Genomic DNA, 14,182 nt, shown 5'->3' with positions numbered 1-14,182 from the left:
TTAGGTTGTGCCTGGATGGATGCAACCGGGTCGTCTTCGTCGTCGCCGTCAACTCTGGTTGCATCCACGCCATCAGTTCCCTATGAGACAAGGGAGGGCAGGTGGCCAGCTGTGGCCTCCACTATGGAACAAACTACTGGGTCGAATATCAAAAGGAGAAACCAAAGGAAGGTCGAGGACGGCTTCATCACAGGCTGGCAATTCACAGAGCTTCTTAACTGCTAAGAAACAAACAGTGCTTAGCGCATTTCCAAAGCATATTCATGCCGTCAAAGCACCCCGTCAAAAAGCCGCTGCTTTACGAATCACGGGCGCACTAATTCGATGTTCGTGACTATGCAGCCGGAATGAGCTTCACGCAAGAGATAATGGCTTTCTAAAGGTTGTTAAAACTTAAAAACCCAGATGGAGCTTGTTGATTGACACAATATTCGACCTCTCGAAATCATCTTAGCGTGCAAGGACGAAGTGGTAACGCAAAATTCGTTTAAGCCAACAGGGAAAAAAAATGCGTTAACACATGTCAGAAAACTACTAAGTACCGATTCGTGCCCCGTTCGCATTTGTAATGGCATCCAAAAGAAAGAGTGAGTGTTGGCCCTTCCGTCCATCCACATCATGTAAAACAATTCATAAAATATGTTAGTTTGTATTAAAATGCCCCTTTGCACATTAGCCCTTCTCCTTCTCTTCTTTCTTCACAAGTAGATCCTCATTTCTTTAGTCTGTATCCCCTAGGTTACTTCTTTTATTCACACTCAAGCCCATTAACATATTGTTGCAACAAAAGCATTTTCATCTCCTTGATTCTTTTAGACTAATTCTGCCTTATTGACTCACTGTTCTACAATATGTTTCAGAGAATAGGATTTTTCGCATTTGGACATATTAATTATCATAGCAATTGGTAATGAGAAGATATATTTTAGGAAGTGCACTTTAATTCCACGAAAATGATGAGAAAAATAGTGTGAAGATAATGCTCATCACCTAGAAAACAATTCATCAAACAAACAATGCTTGGCGCCTTTTAAAGCATATTCCATCAAAAGCACGCATCAAAAAGGTGCTACTGTAATTACAGAGCACAAACACACTAATCTTGTCTTTGTGACTATTCAACCAGAGCGAGCTTCGCGCAAAATATGACTTGAATTATATTAAAACTAGAAGAACTCGTCTGATAGACATAAGATTCAACCGAAGTCAACGGAGGACAAAATATTAGCACGTTCATTGCAAAATATATATATTATCACGTCTCAAAAAGTTTTTAAAAAAGGACTAACCAGACAACTCGTGAAACTTTGATAAACGTGCCACCAATCTCGAGATTTAACCCAACCACCATAGGGATGTCTCCTCAATACTTGCAAGATGACTTATAGATGAATTTGGTAACATCTCATTAATTCTTTACCACATTAGCAAAAAATGTTAATTGCACTTTTTTATTAGTTTTAGTCGCTACATATTTCACACACAAAGGTCATCATCCCTGCCAATATGAATGACACAAGTAAACAACTAGAGATTACCCTGTATCGGCGTATGCCCCATTAAATAAAGGGCTTGAAACGGCAGAGTCAGTCACCGACTCTTCAACCGCCCCTCCCCCCTCATCATCTGAACTAGAACAATCAATACAATAAATATTCTATCATAAATTATCTCTACATGAAAAAGAGTTAGCATCAAATGCGACATCCGGTCGTTATACAAACCCATGGTTCCAAGCGCAGACAATATGGTCTCTCTCCACATCGGCAACTATTGTACATGGTAGAATTGATAATGTCTTTCCTAAATATTTTTACCGTAGCATTGCATGAAAGTACCAAGCCCCCTTTTGACACATAGGATATGATTGCCATGGAAATAGATAAATTATAGAAAAATATGTTGCATGCATCTTGGTTTCTATAGGAAAAGATATATCATTTTGATTCACATGATCAATTCGTTGATCCGCCTCTGTTACGAACATTGTGCGCGGTTTGCCAGGGTGTACTAAATCTCTGTTACGGAGAGCCAGCTAGTTAGAATACATCAATTTAGCAACAATTAATCATCAATGATCTATACACTGCTGGCTCCCCTGCCGCTGCTTGGGAGTGTTCTTCCAGCTTGTCCTCTTCTCTCCAATTTTCTTGCAATTTCTGGGAGGGTTAAGGAAATATTTTATGTTACTGTTAAATTCCTATAAACTCCTACAAATCAAAGAATCCTAATTATTAATTTCTAGACCCTCATATATGGCGAATGGAATAGGTGACATTTGGAACGATTTTCATGGCATTTTTAGTTACATGTGAGTGGCATTTTCTTAAAAGCAACATGACATTTTTTAGAAAGATGACAGTTTCATTCCAGAAAATGTCTTGTCGCTGTTAGGAAACCGCCATCCCACAAATCGTTTGAAATGCCAGTTTGTGACGAACGTTCATCACGTAACATTACTGTATATTTACAATGTATATATTTTGATTCGGAAGAGTCCTAACTATTTACAATGGTAGCTATTATATTGGTATTGATACGCAGAAGTTGCAAAGATTACGCTTCAATCCTGACGCCGAAGACCCGGAGCCTAACGAGTCCTGCATACAGTATATATAATGAAAGCGAGTCGCCCGTTTCCTTTCTTTCTGTTCCTATCCCCCCGCCACCGCAACAAACCCCAAACCCGCACCAAAATCATCCCCAACCCCGACTCGCCGAGCCAAAACCCCACCCCCCGATCCATGGCGTCCTCCGGCGAGGCCTCAGCATCTGCATCGGCATCGGCATCGGCGTCGGCGTCGGCGTCGCCGTCGGGGGACCGACTCCGCGTGGTCGGCGCGTGGGCAGGGCCCCTGGAGGTGGAGCTGGGCGCCTGGACGGTGGCGATGCTGCGGGCGGAGGTGGCGCGGCGGGCCGGGGGCGTGGACCCCGACCGCGTCGGCCTCATCTTCGGCGGGCGCGTGCTCAAGGACGACCCCGCCGGCGTCTCGCTGCAGCAGGCCGGCCTCAAGGGCAACGCCAAGGTGCTCTCCACCCTCGCCTCCCCCGATCGCGGCAAGGCCCTCGCCGCCGAGGCCGCCGCGGCCGCGGCCGAGGAGGAGCACGCCAGCAAGCTCGTCAGGCTCTGGTAAGGGTCCTCCCTGATCGAATCCCCGAGGGGTATTTTGGATTTCGAGATTCCTGTCCTGTTCCCCCCCTGTTTCCGGCGGAAAAAAATTTGCAGTCGCCGCGAGCAGGATCTTCGATCGGCAATCTGAAATTAGGAGCACCGATGCCATTGTTGTACCATATATTATTACTGACTGCGGAAGAACACGAAAAAATAAAATCCCACCTCTCCTTGATTGGGGCATTGACTCTTTATAGCAAGTCAAGCACCCTGGTCAACAGTATGTGTCCTCACATGGTGGATGCAAATATGATTGTCAATTCGACCATAATTTACATCCATAATTAGTTCTGTGTAATGTAATGTAGAACGTGCCAGTAACACAAAACAGGGTAAACAGCGTGGAAGCAAGTGTTTCTTTCTCGGTTGACTAGACCATAATGTACAGTTTGTATAATTCAGAAATTTAGTAACTGAAGAAAATGAGTTGTGGGATAGAACTCCTACTGAACCTGAAGGAAGGCTGAGAGTATAGATAGATTGTGTGCCTTGATTGGATGTGTGATGGTGATGGTTAGTTGTATGTTGTGTATTGTATAAAGTGTTAGTAGCGCAGAATAGGTGGAGAGCAAATGTGTGTTCCTCAGTAACAGAAGACCATATTGTTTTGTAGGGATGCTGCACAAGCATTATCTCAAAGGCATTCAGATGGCTCTCTCCTTGACGAAAATTTCAACATAGCTCTCGAGGACCAGAGTGGCCAAAAAGTGATGTTTGGATCTCCAGAAGATATGAAGTAATATATATTCAACCTTCTGTTCAGTGGTTTTCTCATGTAGTTTATACTATTCAGCTCATCATCTGTGTTATCTCTAGGGCTTTGAAGATGGCTCTAATGCTTCATCAAAAGGCAAAAGTTCTTATCAAGAAGAACATCTATAAGGATGCACTGGATGTTTTGATGATGTCTGAGGTATACTGCCTTATGTGATTGTTTCGGCCGTACTGTAAGAAGCATGCCTGTTAAATAGCTGTATATTTACTGATGCATCTGTTGTGTTGCCAGGAAGCCTTTTCTCTTTGTGACGCTAAACTCATTGAGGTAACTTGAACTGTCAGAAGAATTATCTGTTACCGGCTCTATCAAATAGACTGCTGAAATATCTTACTTACTCTCCATTCATATTCTGCAGAGAGTTGATAATGTGCCAATGCTTCAACTGGATATAGTCTGGTGTTATTTTATGCTTCGTGATGTATCACGCTTAGAAGTTGCAGGGGCTCGCCTAAACAAGGCTAGGTTAGGATTTGAACTTTCCCACGGTAAAGATTCCACACGCTTCAGATTACTCCAGGCAGCCCGTCATGCAGATCTGGCTCTGTAAGGCTCTTACTATCATTTCTCAATCTCTGTTTTACCATACAGTTTTTTTGGTGAGAGTGGGTATTTTCATCGAGAAGTTGAGAACTAATTGCTGCATGTAAGAAGAAAGAAGAACTTAAATGTAGAGGAAGACCAGTAGACGGGGTGTTCATAGTAAAATCAACCAGTGATACCCACAATGTGGCCCTCTGGATATTGCATGCACATCTCTTGTTTTATCTTTGTTGGATTTTCGTCAAGAAAAAGTTCAAGGACATTCAACTTGTTCCAGTGGTCGCTCTCCAAGAGTGAGACCTCTTAAGTATTCTAGCATTCACTTACATTTTTTCCTGATTTATCAATACTGTTGCCTATGTAACAGCTATGTAAGACTGGAGCTTTTGGAAGGAGTGGTGGCCTATTATAATGGTCATACTGAAAAGGCACGTGGTTCTCTCAGTTCTGCACAGTCTAAATACATGCAGGTAAATTCTGTGGGCTGTCAGTTTTTGTATCTTATTTCTGTCTTTAGTACCATCGCCGTGCTGCTACTAAATGAGTAAATTCATGTTGACTTAGCTGCAAGTACCAGATGAAGCTATAGCAATGCTAACGGATATGGGCTACGATGCCCGAGCATCAAAAAGAGCACTAAAGATGACTGGCTATGATATTCAATCTTCTGTTGATCTCTTATGTGAGGAACGTGAAAAGAAAATCCGTAGAAGGGAGCAGGACATAGAGACAGAAAGAGAGATCATGTAACCTTCACATTGAGAGTCTTCCTTTCCTTCTATCTATCCTTCTCCTTTTCAGTTTTTGCTGACTTGTGCACATTTTGTTTTGCGTTATCTTCAGGGAACAAAGGAGATATGGTAAAACTCCCATGAACAAGGCAGTTGATATGCAGAAGTTGAGAGGCTTGACTACTATCGGGTAAGAGTATTTCGTTCTTATATTATATGAATCACACGTATCTTAGAACTAGATGTTGATTTTATCATGAAATCCCCATAGTCCTACATTTGGAGAATCAGATGCCTAACGCCCAATCTGGCTTTATTGCACCATACTTTGGAACCAATGTTTGTCAGTTTGTCACTGGGCTATTTGCCTTTTCTAGCGAACTATGCTTGTGATGGGTCGAAAGTCCAAAAAAGAGGCTCGCAGTCAGTTAGTACTATGTAAAATAATAAAATAGAATATTTTTAGTACGCCACCGCAATAGCAAGCACCAAGCAGGCCCTAAAAACCCAAACTGTTTTACCAGATTGTCAAGAAAGTTTAGATGAAAATCTATTGTTCAGTTAAAGTAAATATTTATTAGAGAACAATGCTAGTGATGAAAGGCAATGAAATTCGTTCTTTTCGTTCTTACGGAATGCCTTAGTTATTGTAAGTTCTGCCATGTTGTTCATGTTCAATTTTATCCAGTGTGACATGCTCTATGGAAAGCGGATTTTTTGCACTTGGATGCACACACACCTGGTGATCTGAGTTGAATCAAAAGGGACACTTATAAGTCATGAAAAAATATACTCCCTCCGTCCCAAAATAACTGTCTTAACTTTGTACTAGCTCTAGTATAAAATTGTACTAAGCTTAAGACACTTATTTTGGGACGGAGGGAGTATGAAATTTTATTGTTGGTGCATGATGTTGGAACGGATGAAACCTGTCAATTTTGGGAAAACACATATTGTTAATTTGTGTACTGAAGAAAATAAAATGAACTACTCCCTCCGATCCAAAATAACTGTCGCAGTTTTGAACTAAGCTTAGTTCAACCTTAGTTCAAAACTGCGACACTTATTATGGACCGGAGGGAGTAGTAAATTAATCTGTTGGTGTGGACCAGAGTGAGTATGACGATGATAGCATAATCTGTTGCATAGCATGGTTATCTATCCGTAGTAAAATATGGCTATTCAGCTAGTTTCCACAGACAGTCAAGAGGCATGATCCAGCTCACACCTGCTAGATAAATTAATGCACTAGCCACCATGGCTTCTTAGACATGTATATGGCAGTCATATACCACCGTGAGCGAGCAGAGTCCGGTCACCGGGGAATAAGCTTGGCTATAGCTAGAGTGATATTGCAGAGGTGGTCGACCTCAGTGTTGCGCGCCATGAGGATGCTCCGGTGTTCTGCTACGTCCTGACACCCTCTCTGGCACAGCTTCACCTCCGCCTGGCCTGCCGACACCAGCGCCTGCGACTCGTCGTAAGCCCCCGTGTCCAGTGCCATCGTCGCATCCGTCAGCTGCTCCACGGCTGCCTCGTACCTGCATGCATATATATGATCAATAACGCATGCCATCCATGAATGATCGGTAAAGTCACATTTGGTGAACACATCAGAGCTAGCTGCTTACCGCTCCCCGCAGTCCTCGAGGCATTGTTGCAGCTGTGCCGTCTTGTTGAAGTTGTCATCTTCGTCGATGCTCGAGAGGAACGTGGCTGTCTCGGACGCGTTCTTCTGGACAGCCAGGATGGCCGCCCTGGTCAGGCCCACCGGGTCAGCCGTCAAGGAGGACCGGTCCGGGGAGAGCCTCGCCATGCAGAGGTCGTAGAACTCGGCGGACTGCTTGCAGGCGTCCTCGATGGATAACGACCCGGTGGTCGGTGGCGCCGCGGCAGGGGAACCTGTAGATTGGGGCAACGCCACCTCAACGGTGAGGAGGAAGGGGAGGATGAAACCTATGGCTGCGTAGAAGGATGCCATTGGGGGTTTGGTTTGCGCGCTTGCGATGTTGCTCAAGTTAGACAGGACGCCATGCAAGGTTCCTACTTATATGGTAATGTGTTTGCCTAAATAAAGACAGGTTAACAGAGAGTGCCTGTGGCATTGCATTTTTACGGGTTATTCTTTACAATGGAGAAGAAAAGCATGGACCTCTTTATTACAAGGAGAGCCAGTGCGATCTACTGGCAGTTGTGTCACACAGTGCGTGTGACCGAGAGTTAGACACATAGAGGTAGCAGAAGATAGCAATTCCAGCTGTTTAACTTTTTTTATGAGAAACAAGAACAGTAGTAAAACAACATCCAACAATATTTGCAGATTTAAACTACATCCAACAATGTATATTATAGAACGTTTACATGGAAGTGGGCACTCGCACCAGTCCGCGCTGCATGCTCAAGTGCACTAATACATTTTTGTTTTTATGAAGTAATCTTGTAAGATTAGATTTCTTTATATATTTTTCACACATCTCTTCCGAGCGACTCTACATTTATTATTTACAAATGTCTCTAGTCGTCTTGTGGATACTGTGTATTATAGGAAACTTTATACCATGATTCACAAGGAAAAGTCTGAACTTATGATATTTCTCAATTCTGAACAGCACTTGCATTTTTCTCTTGTTTTCGGGCATTTTGCTTTTGTGCCTGTGTGAATCAAAGAAGCAAAATAATTCCAGCCACTTGTACGTGGTGGCAGTAAAACTAATATTACATGATCACGGCTATATTGATATTTCTCCTATTTCGTAACCAATGAGTTTAATTTTTGCAGGTTTGAGAAGTACCTTGCTGCAGAAGCACTCCGCATAAACGAAAATGATGCTGAGAAAGCATTAGATCTTTTGACAAATCCTGAACTGAACTGTGCCCTACAAGTACGTGCTATTTGCCTCTATTTTTTTTAACTCCTATCCTACCAAGATGCTCTGCAGTTGTTAACTCTTCCTTTTGTTCTGCAATTTCCACGCTAGAGTAAAATTCAGTCAAGGAGGAAACGACCATCTCATGGTATGTATGGGTTCATCATTGCTCTTCTGAATTGCGTTGTGGCAGATGAAATAGACTCACACCCCCTTCTGTGTCTTGCCAGTCTTGGGTGCAGGACCATTGAGGGCCGGGCCTGCCGCTGCTGTGGCTGCTGCAGTGGCTGGTAATGCTCCACCACAGATACCGGATCTCAACGCTGCCGAGGGCGGCAATCAGGAACAGCTTGTGAACAACGGCGCAGAAGCTGCGGCCAATGACGCAGAAGCTGCGGACAACGACGCAGAAGCTGCCGCCAACGATGCGGAAGCTGGGGCCAATGAAGAAGCTGTCAACCAAGACCAAGACATGGGCGATGAGACAGAGGAGGATGAAACTGAGGAGTATTTGATCGAGGAACAAGCGGGTGCGAGCCACGGGCAAGCTCTGGCCAGGGACGTGGATATGGAGAACGAGCTCGCCAACGAGCTGACGGGTGATGCCCTGGATGACTATGACATCGACGTCGCCAACGAAGGGCAGGCCATCGCGGAGTACCTGAGCCTTCTGGAGTCCGCTGCTGCTGCTGCTAGCTCTTGATTTGCAGAGATATATAGGCATCTTAAAAAGCTTCAGGTGGAAGGAGAATAGCCTCAGCCCGGGAGCTCGTTTGCGTGGTAGGGTTCGATTCTGTACATACGAATATGGTGCTACCTTTAGTGAGCTATAAGTGACACGTTAAAACCTGTTACCGTCGTGCTGAAGAAATTAATTCATGGACCGCATCTCACTATATTACGAGTTCCTTTTCTTCTGTAAATCTTGTTTTTTTTTTGCCCGTGTTTAAATATTGAAAAGTCGTAGTACATGATTTTAGTGGATAAATACCACTGCCTATTTTTCATTTATAAAAAATGCTGTCAGAATACCGCTAGCTGCTCGATAGGTTTACTGAACCACGTCCTCTGTTGTAACCGTTTTTGTACCACGTCTTCTGTTATTTTGAACTTTTTTTTGATAAAAATAATTCACACGAAGGATGTAGAGTGAAATACTTTTAAGATGTGAGCTACACGAAAATAAGAAATTCATGGATATTATAATAGCGAACAGCGCATGTGCTAAAAATCCATGTTTTTTTGTGTCACGTCTTAAGCATAGTGAAAATTTACACACATGTACTTTTTTTTTTGAGTACAATCGAAGTCGTTCACACACACGAGCGTACAATCACGCACGCACACCCTACCCCTAGGAGCACCTTCGAGAGACTAAGCCGACACATCATCTTGAGATTGACGAAGTCGCCACCGACGTCATCGTTGTCGACGGGAACGTCTCCTTCCACTGAAAAGCACATTGCCGAAAGACCTGAAATAAATTAAAAAAATACAAGCACAAAAGTATACCACCGTCCTCCTAACCATCATGATTTGCATGTACTAGAACACATCTATATATGTACATGTAGTTTTTTTCTTTCTGAAACTTGATTCTTTTTCGAATTTTTAAAAGATCGGGCCCCATGGAGGCTTGGAGCCCAAGATCCAAAACGGATCACCTTTTGAAATCATAGTGTAATCCATGGGTAGAAATCGTCACTTTTTGAAATCAGTAGAAAAATGAAGTTGTTGTTCAAGGGGACATTACAGACGAGACCGGAATCACATCAGACACCAGGATAAATAGTTTGAGCTCATCGACACCAGTACACAACATACAATTACACCTTCCATAGCCACTGGATATACAAATCTTACAAGATTTCAAACGGAATGATGACAATAATAATAAAAATAAAATAAATGTTGTAGTAGCACTAAATGAACAAACCGGAAGCGAGTGGCTTCATCGACACAACCTTGATTTCAAACTCGTGGCACAATAAATTATGCACTGCACTGCATGCATGCGCGGGAACGTGGAACGGACGGACGGACGGATCAGGCGCAGGTGTATCCCGGCGGCACGGCGCAGCCGCAGTCGTTGACGAGCAGCTGGAGGGCGAGGGGCACGTAGAGGGCGAGGTTGAGCACCTTGGCCTTGATGGCGGTGCAGAGGCACGCCGCGGCGGTGAGCCCGGCGATGCCCTGCACCAGGGGGCAGCACTTGACGCTGGCGTCGCCGATGTGGAGCTCGTTGCCGAGCAGGTCCAGGCACACGCCCAGCTTCAGCGTGTCGATCGGGCACGTGTCGGAGGACGGCGTGGGCGTCGGGGGCGTCGGCGCCGGGGTGGGCGTCGGGGGAGACGGGGTCGGGGTCGGGGGTGAGGGAGGGCACGCCTTGCGTCCGCCGTGGCGTTTGGGCGAGGGGGACGCCGGGCTCCCGCCGATGCCGATGATGGGACCGATGATGCCGACGACGGGGGAGACGACTCCCCCGGCCGCCGGGACTTTGCCGGCCACGCCGCCGACGGTGCCGACCACTGGAGCGACCATGCCGCCAACGGTGCCGACCACGCCGCCAACGGCAGGGGCCATGCCGCCTACGGCGGGGGTGACTTTGCCGGCCACGCCGCCGACGGTGCCGACCACTGGAGCGACCATGCCGCCAACTTTGCCGGCGACGCCGCCAACGGCAGGGACCATGCCGCCTACGGCAGGGGTGACCTTGCCGACGACGCCGCCCGCGGTCGGGGCGGCGCCACCGATGACCGGAGTGACGGTGCCACCGACGACGCCGATGACCGGAGTGACGGTGCCACCGACGACGCCGATGACCGGGGAGATGCTGATGCCGCCGCCCGAGGGCGTGCCGCTCGACGGCGTGCCACTGCCGCACCCGGAGGCGGGGGAGCAGGCGAGCACGACAGTGGGCGAGGAGAGCACGAGCATGGCCAGAACCAGCAGCGCGGAGACCTTCGTGGACTCCATTGCAGCAACCACCTGTGAGCTTTGGCGATCGACCGAGTCCGCTTTACGTGGGGTGCTGCTGTGCCTGTGTCTCCGCTCTCCGGTCTAGAGCACGCTTTTATAGGCGCGCGCGCGCGACGGGTCTGCCGCGGGGCACGCACGGGAATTATTGCAGCGCGCGCGCGATGCCATTGGCGTGCGGTGGCAATGGCATGCAGTGCGGATGGCTGGCTGAACCAGCCGGCCGGCTGCCGGACCGGTCACGTGGAGGCGCAGCGGCGGTGGGGGTCGCCAGTGCAGCTGGCCGCGTTGGCGCGACGCCGAAGCGGCCAAAAGAGGCGCGGCCGGCGTGTGACGCGCGCTTGTCCGCGCCCGCCCGCGCGCTGCATGATTGCTGCCTAGCTGAGCTAGCGTGATGCGCCTTCCGAGCTACGTAACGTACCTAGTTGCTTCCCTGCCTGGGCCTTGGACTAGGGCTGGATATGTGCGGTGTACGTGTGATCGGTCGCGCGGTGCCAGTGTCGTCGTGTCTTGTGCCCGTGTTCGTCTTCCTCGCGCGCTGCGTTCAGTTGAGCACTTGAGCCTGCACTTTCAGCTCAGCAAGAGCAGTGCAGTGCAGAAACGATGCGTGGAAGTGGAACTGAAGTTTCTGGTTTTTGTTGCCGCGGAATTCAGGAGCTATGAGCAGTTCATGTATGTATACTTTCATTTCAAGCTGCTGCACTTTCAGCTAGCATCCCGCAAGAAAAAAAACCCTGCAGTTTCAGCAAGAACTCGAGCTCGAGGTGCAGGAAACCATGGATGAAACTGAAGTTTCTGGCTTTGTTTGAGGAGCCATGGATAGTTGAGGTACGTGTGGGTCGGATGCTCCCTTGAGATGCCTTACTTACAATAAGAGGCAGAGTGGTGTGGTCGAGCTGGCCAGTTGTGGGTCGATGTCCATGTCTGCTTCACAGTAGGAACAGAAGGCTGTATCCCTCCAGTGTCATGTTTGGAGCTGTCCGGCCATTGCCCCAATCATCTCCACGGACCTCTAGCTGATACAAAACCTAGCGAAGACCCCCTCAGCATCTGCTGGGAAGAGAGCTCGATCGATACGTTCAGCATTGCAACTGCATTGTGCATGCATGCATGTGAGAGACTGCGTTCGCAGGCCAGCAGGGCAGCAGGCCTCGTTGGGGTGGGTCGACCCTTGCTGAAGCAAGCGACTGAATCAATCAATCAATCAACCAAGCAGCACCTTTTGCATCGATCGATCTAGGCTCGCCAAGCCCGGCTGGCTGGCTAAAATGTTCCATCGGGCGGTCTAGTCAGTAGTCACACACATCTTACCGGTAAAGGCTTCGACGGTAGCAAAATGATCATATCCGATTTTTTTCCCAACCGGAGTCACATCCGGCTTAACATTCGTGAAAAGGTCGAAAGAGTGAATTTTGCCCCGACCGGCGCCAGCACACGACATGGATGAAGATCGTGCATGCTCATGCGACGGGGACGTACGTGGCCGCACTCGTGAGACAGGATCGAGAGAGGCCAGTTCAGCGCGATGGGACGTACGCAGACGCAGGTCGCCTCGTGATCCATTTCATTCCGGCCGATCCAGCCGCGCGCGCCACGACGTCTTTGGCTGCCACCGCCCGCCGTGTTTGGCTGCACGCATCGTTTCGGCCGGCAACCAGGCCCGGCCCTGGCTAGCGAGCAAGCCAAGTTTGTGGCGACGGCGTGAGCTCCAGCCGGGGAGGCATGGCATGGGCGGGTGTTTGGTCGCACGTGAATTCGGGGAGAGAGACGGGCAGGCCGAGCAGGGATCTCGTGTAGCTGTCTCCATGAGATTTTGTAAGCAGGAGCATGTTGATGCGAGATCAATTACCCCCCATGGTTGTTTCGGCTTCACTTTTCATCCAACAGCTTTTGCGCGTCGGCGTGGTACACGCACAAGTCGCGGACACTGACCGGACGCATTTTATATTGGCTACTTTGCATTCGTGTATTTCATATTCATATTATGCATGCAACGGTGAGTCATCCAATCAACGTACAATAAAAATCGGCTACAAACCAACACAAAATCGGCTGCAAATCACATAAGATCAGTTGCAACTTTATTTTGTGTTTTGCTTTATTTTGATGTTTTGCTTTATTTTGTGGGGGGTGTTTTCTCATATTTGAATTCCTTATGACAACTTGACAAGATCTTCAGAACCAGGCCAACCTTGATACATTTTAATAGTTTGAATTGTATTATTTTGATCACATTTCAAATCAGTCTTAATTAGTAACATATCATACGTGTGCATTGTGCCAAAACATTTTCATTGTTTCAAATGAGATGTTCTCAAAATAATGTTCCCACCATTTTAATCCAATTTTGTATATTTTAGTGACATTTGAAAAACAATCGTGTATTTTTTAATTATTCAGTGCCATTTCATCGTTTCAGTTTTTTTGAAATATATTATCTTTGTAACCACACAAACCTAAATAGTTTTAGTCGTATTTCAATCAATTTTAGAAACATTTCACGGGTATCTCACAAATTACATTTCTTTTTCACTCATACTTCAATCAAGTCCCAAAACATTTCATGCACGTACAAAAAAATTTATTGTTTCAAAATAAAAATAAAAAGTGAGAAATATATAAATATGCACACGGGTATCTCAATTGTTGAAGTCATTTTTCAGTCAATTCCATTATACACGTAGTACTGAATATTCCATTATACATGTACTAAATAACTTCCACCAAGTATAAGCCTTTCACCAGGCCATATGCACGTAATCAAACAGTGTCACAATGCAAGGTTTACAAGCCAAGGAAGATTATCTTTTGGCATCAGCGCGTGTACATCCACCGGCCTGATCGATGCCCCCACTCGAACTGTAGAAATCAGTATGAAGAAGGAGATAACACGAGGCGTGGTCTACGTGAAGAATCCTATGTAGTAGGCACTCGAAAAAGAAAAAAGATACCAACCAAATTGGATATTGTACCACTCCCTCCGATCCACACTAATTAGCGTGTGCAGTGCCTCGCAGGCTTCATGTATAAGACCAACTCCACCGCACGATCTCAAACGAACGTCCGGTTTGGTCGGATTTTATTTGTTTGGGGCGATAATGGTTCGTCCATGTCCGCT

The 14,182-nt window shown here is 46.6% G+C and overlaps 3 protein-coding genes across 3 annotated transcripts; 1 reads left to right on the top strand and 2 right to left on the bottom strand.

The window, feature by feature from the left end:
- Positions 1–2,683: 2,683 nt before the first annotated feature.
- Positions 2,684–8,984, top strand: LOC123428174 (NEDD8 ultimate buster 1). Its single transcript, XM_045112353.1, has 11 exons — positions 2,684–3,130; positions 3,786–3,908; positions 3,989–4,085; positions 4,179–4,214; positions 4,306–4,493; positions 4,858–4,960; positions 5,055–5,236; positions 5,334–5,411; positions 8,001–8,103; positions 8,200–8,236; positions 8,319–8,984. Exons 1-11 carry the CDS (start codon positions 2,745–2,747, stop codon positions 8,789–8,791), a joined length of 1,806 nt encoding a protein of 601 aa, XP_044968288.1. The 5' UTR covers positions 2,684–2,744; the 3' UTR covers positions 8,792–8,984.
- LOC123428175 lies at positions 5,419–7,992 on the bottom strand. The gene is made up of 2 exons (XM_045112354.1): positions 6,853–7,992; positions 5,419–6,762 (listed from the first exon to the last, which is right to left on the bottom strand). The coding sequence occupies exons 1-2, from the start codon at positions 7,200–7,202 to the stop codon at positions 6,537–6,539; spliced, it is 576 nt and encodes a 191-aa protein (XP_044968289.1). The 5' UTR covers positions 7,203–7,992; the 3' UTR covers positions 5,419–6,536.
- A 915-nt stretch (positions 8,985–9,899) lies between the features above and the next one.
- Positions 9,900–11,199, bottom strand: LOC123428173 (elastin-like). The gene has a single exon (XM_045112352.1). It carries the CDS (start codon positions 11,062–11,064, stop codon positions 10,135–10,137), a length of 930 nt encoding a protein of 309 aa, XP_044968287.1. The 5' UTR covers positions 11,065–11,199; the 3' UTR covers positions 9,900–10,134.
- Between the last annotated feature and the right edge of the window lie 2,983 nt (positions 11,200–14,182).

Source organism: Hordeum vulgare, chromosome 2H, assembly GCF_904849725.1.
Source record: "Hordeum vulgare subsp. vulgare chromosome 2H, MorexV3_pseudomolecules_assembly, whole genome shotgun sequence".
NCBI classification, from domain to species: domain Eukaryota; kingdom Viridiplantae; phylum Streptophyta; class Magnoliopsida; order Poales; family Poaceae; genus Hordeum; species Hordeum vulgare.
Note: the sequence above shows the minus strand (reverse complement) of the source record. Positions and strands in the feature narration are given on the sequence as shown.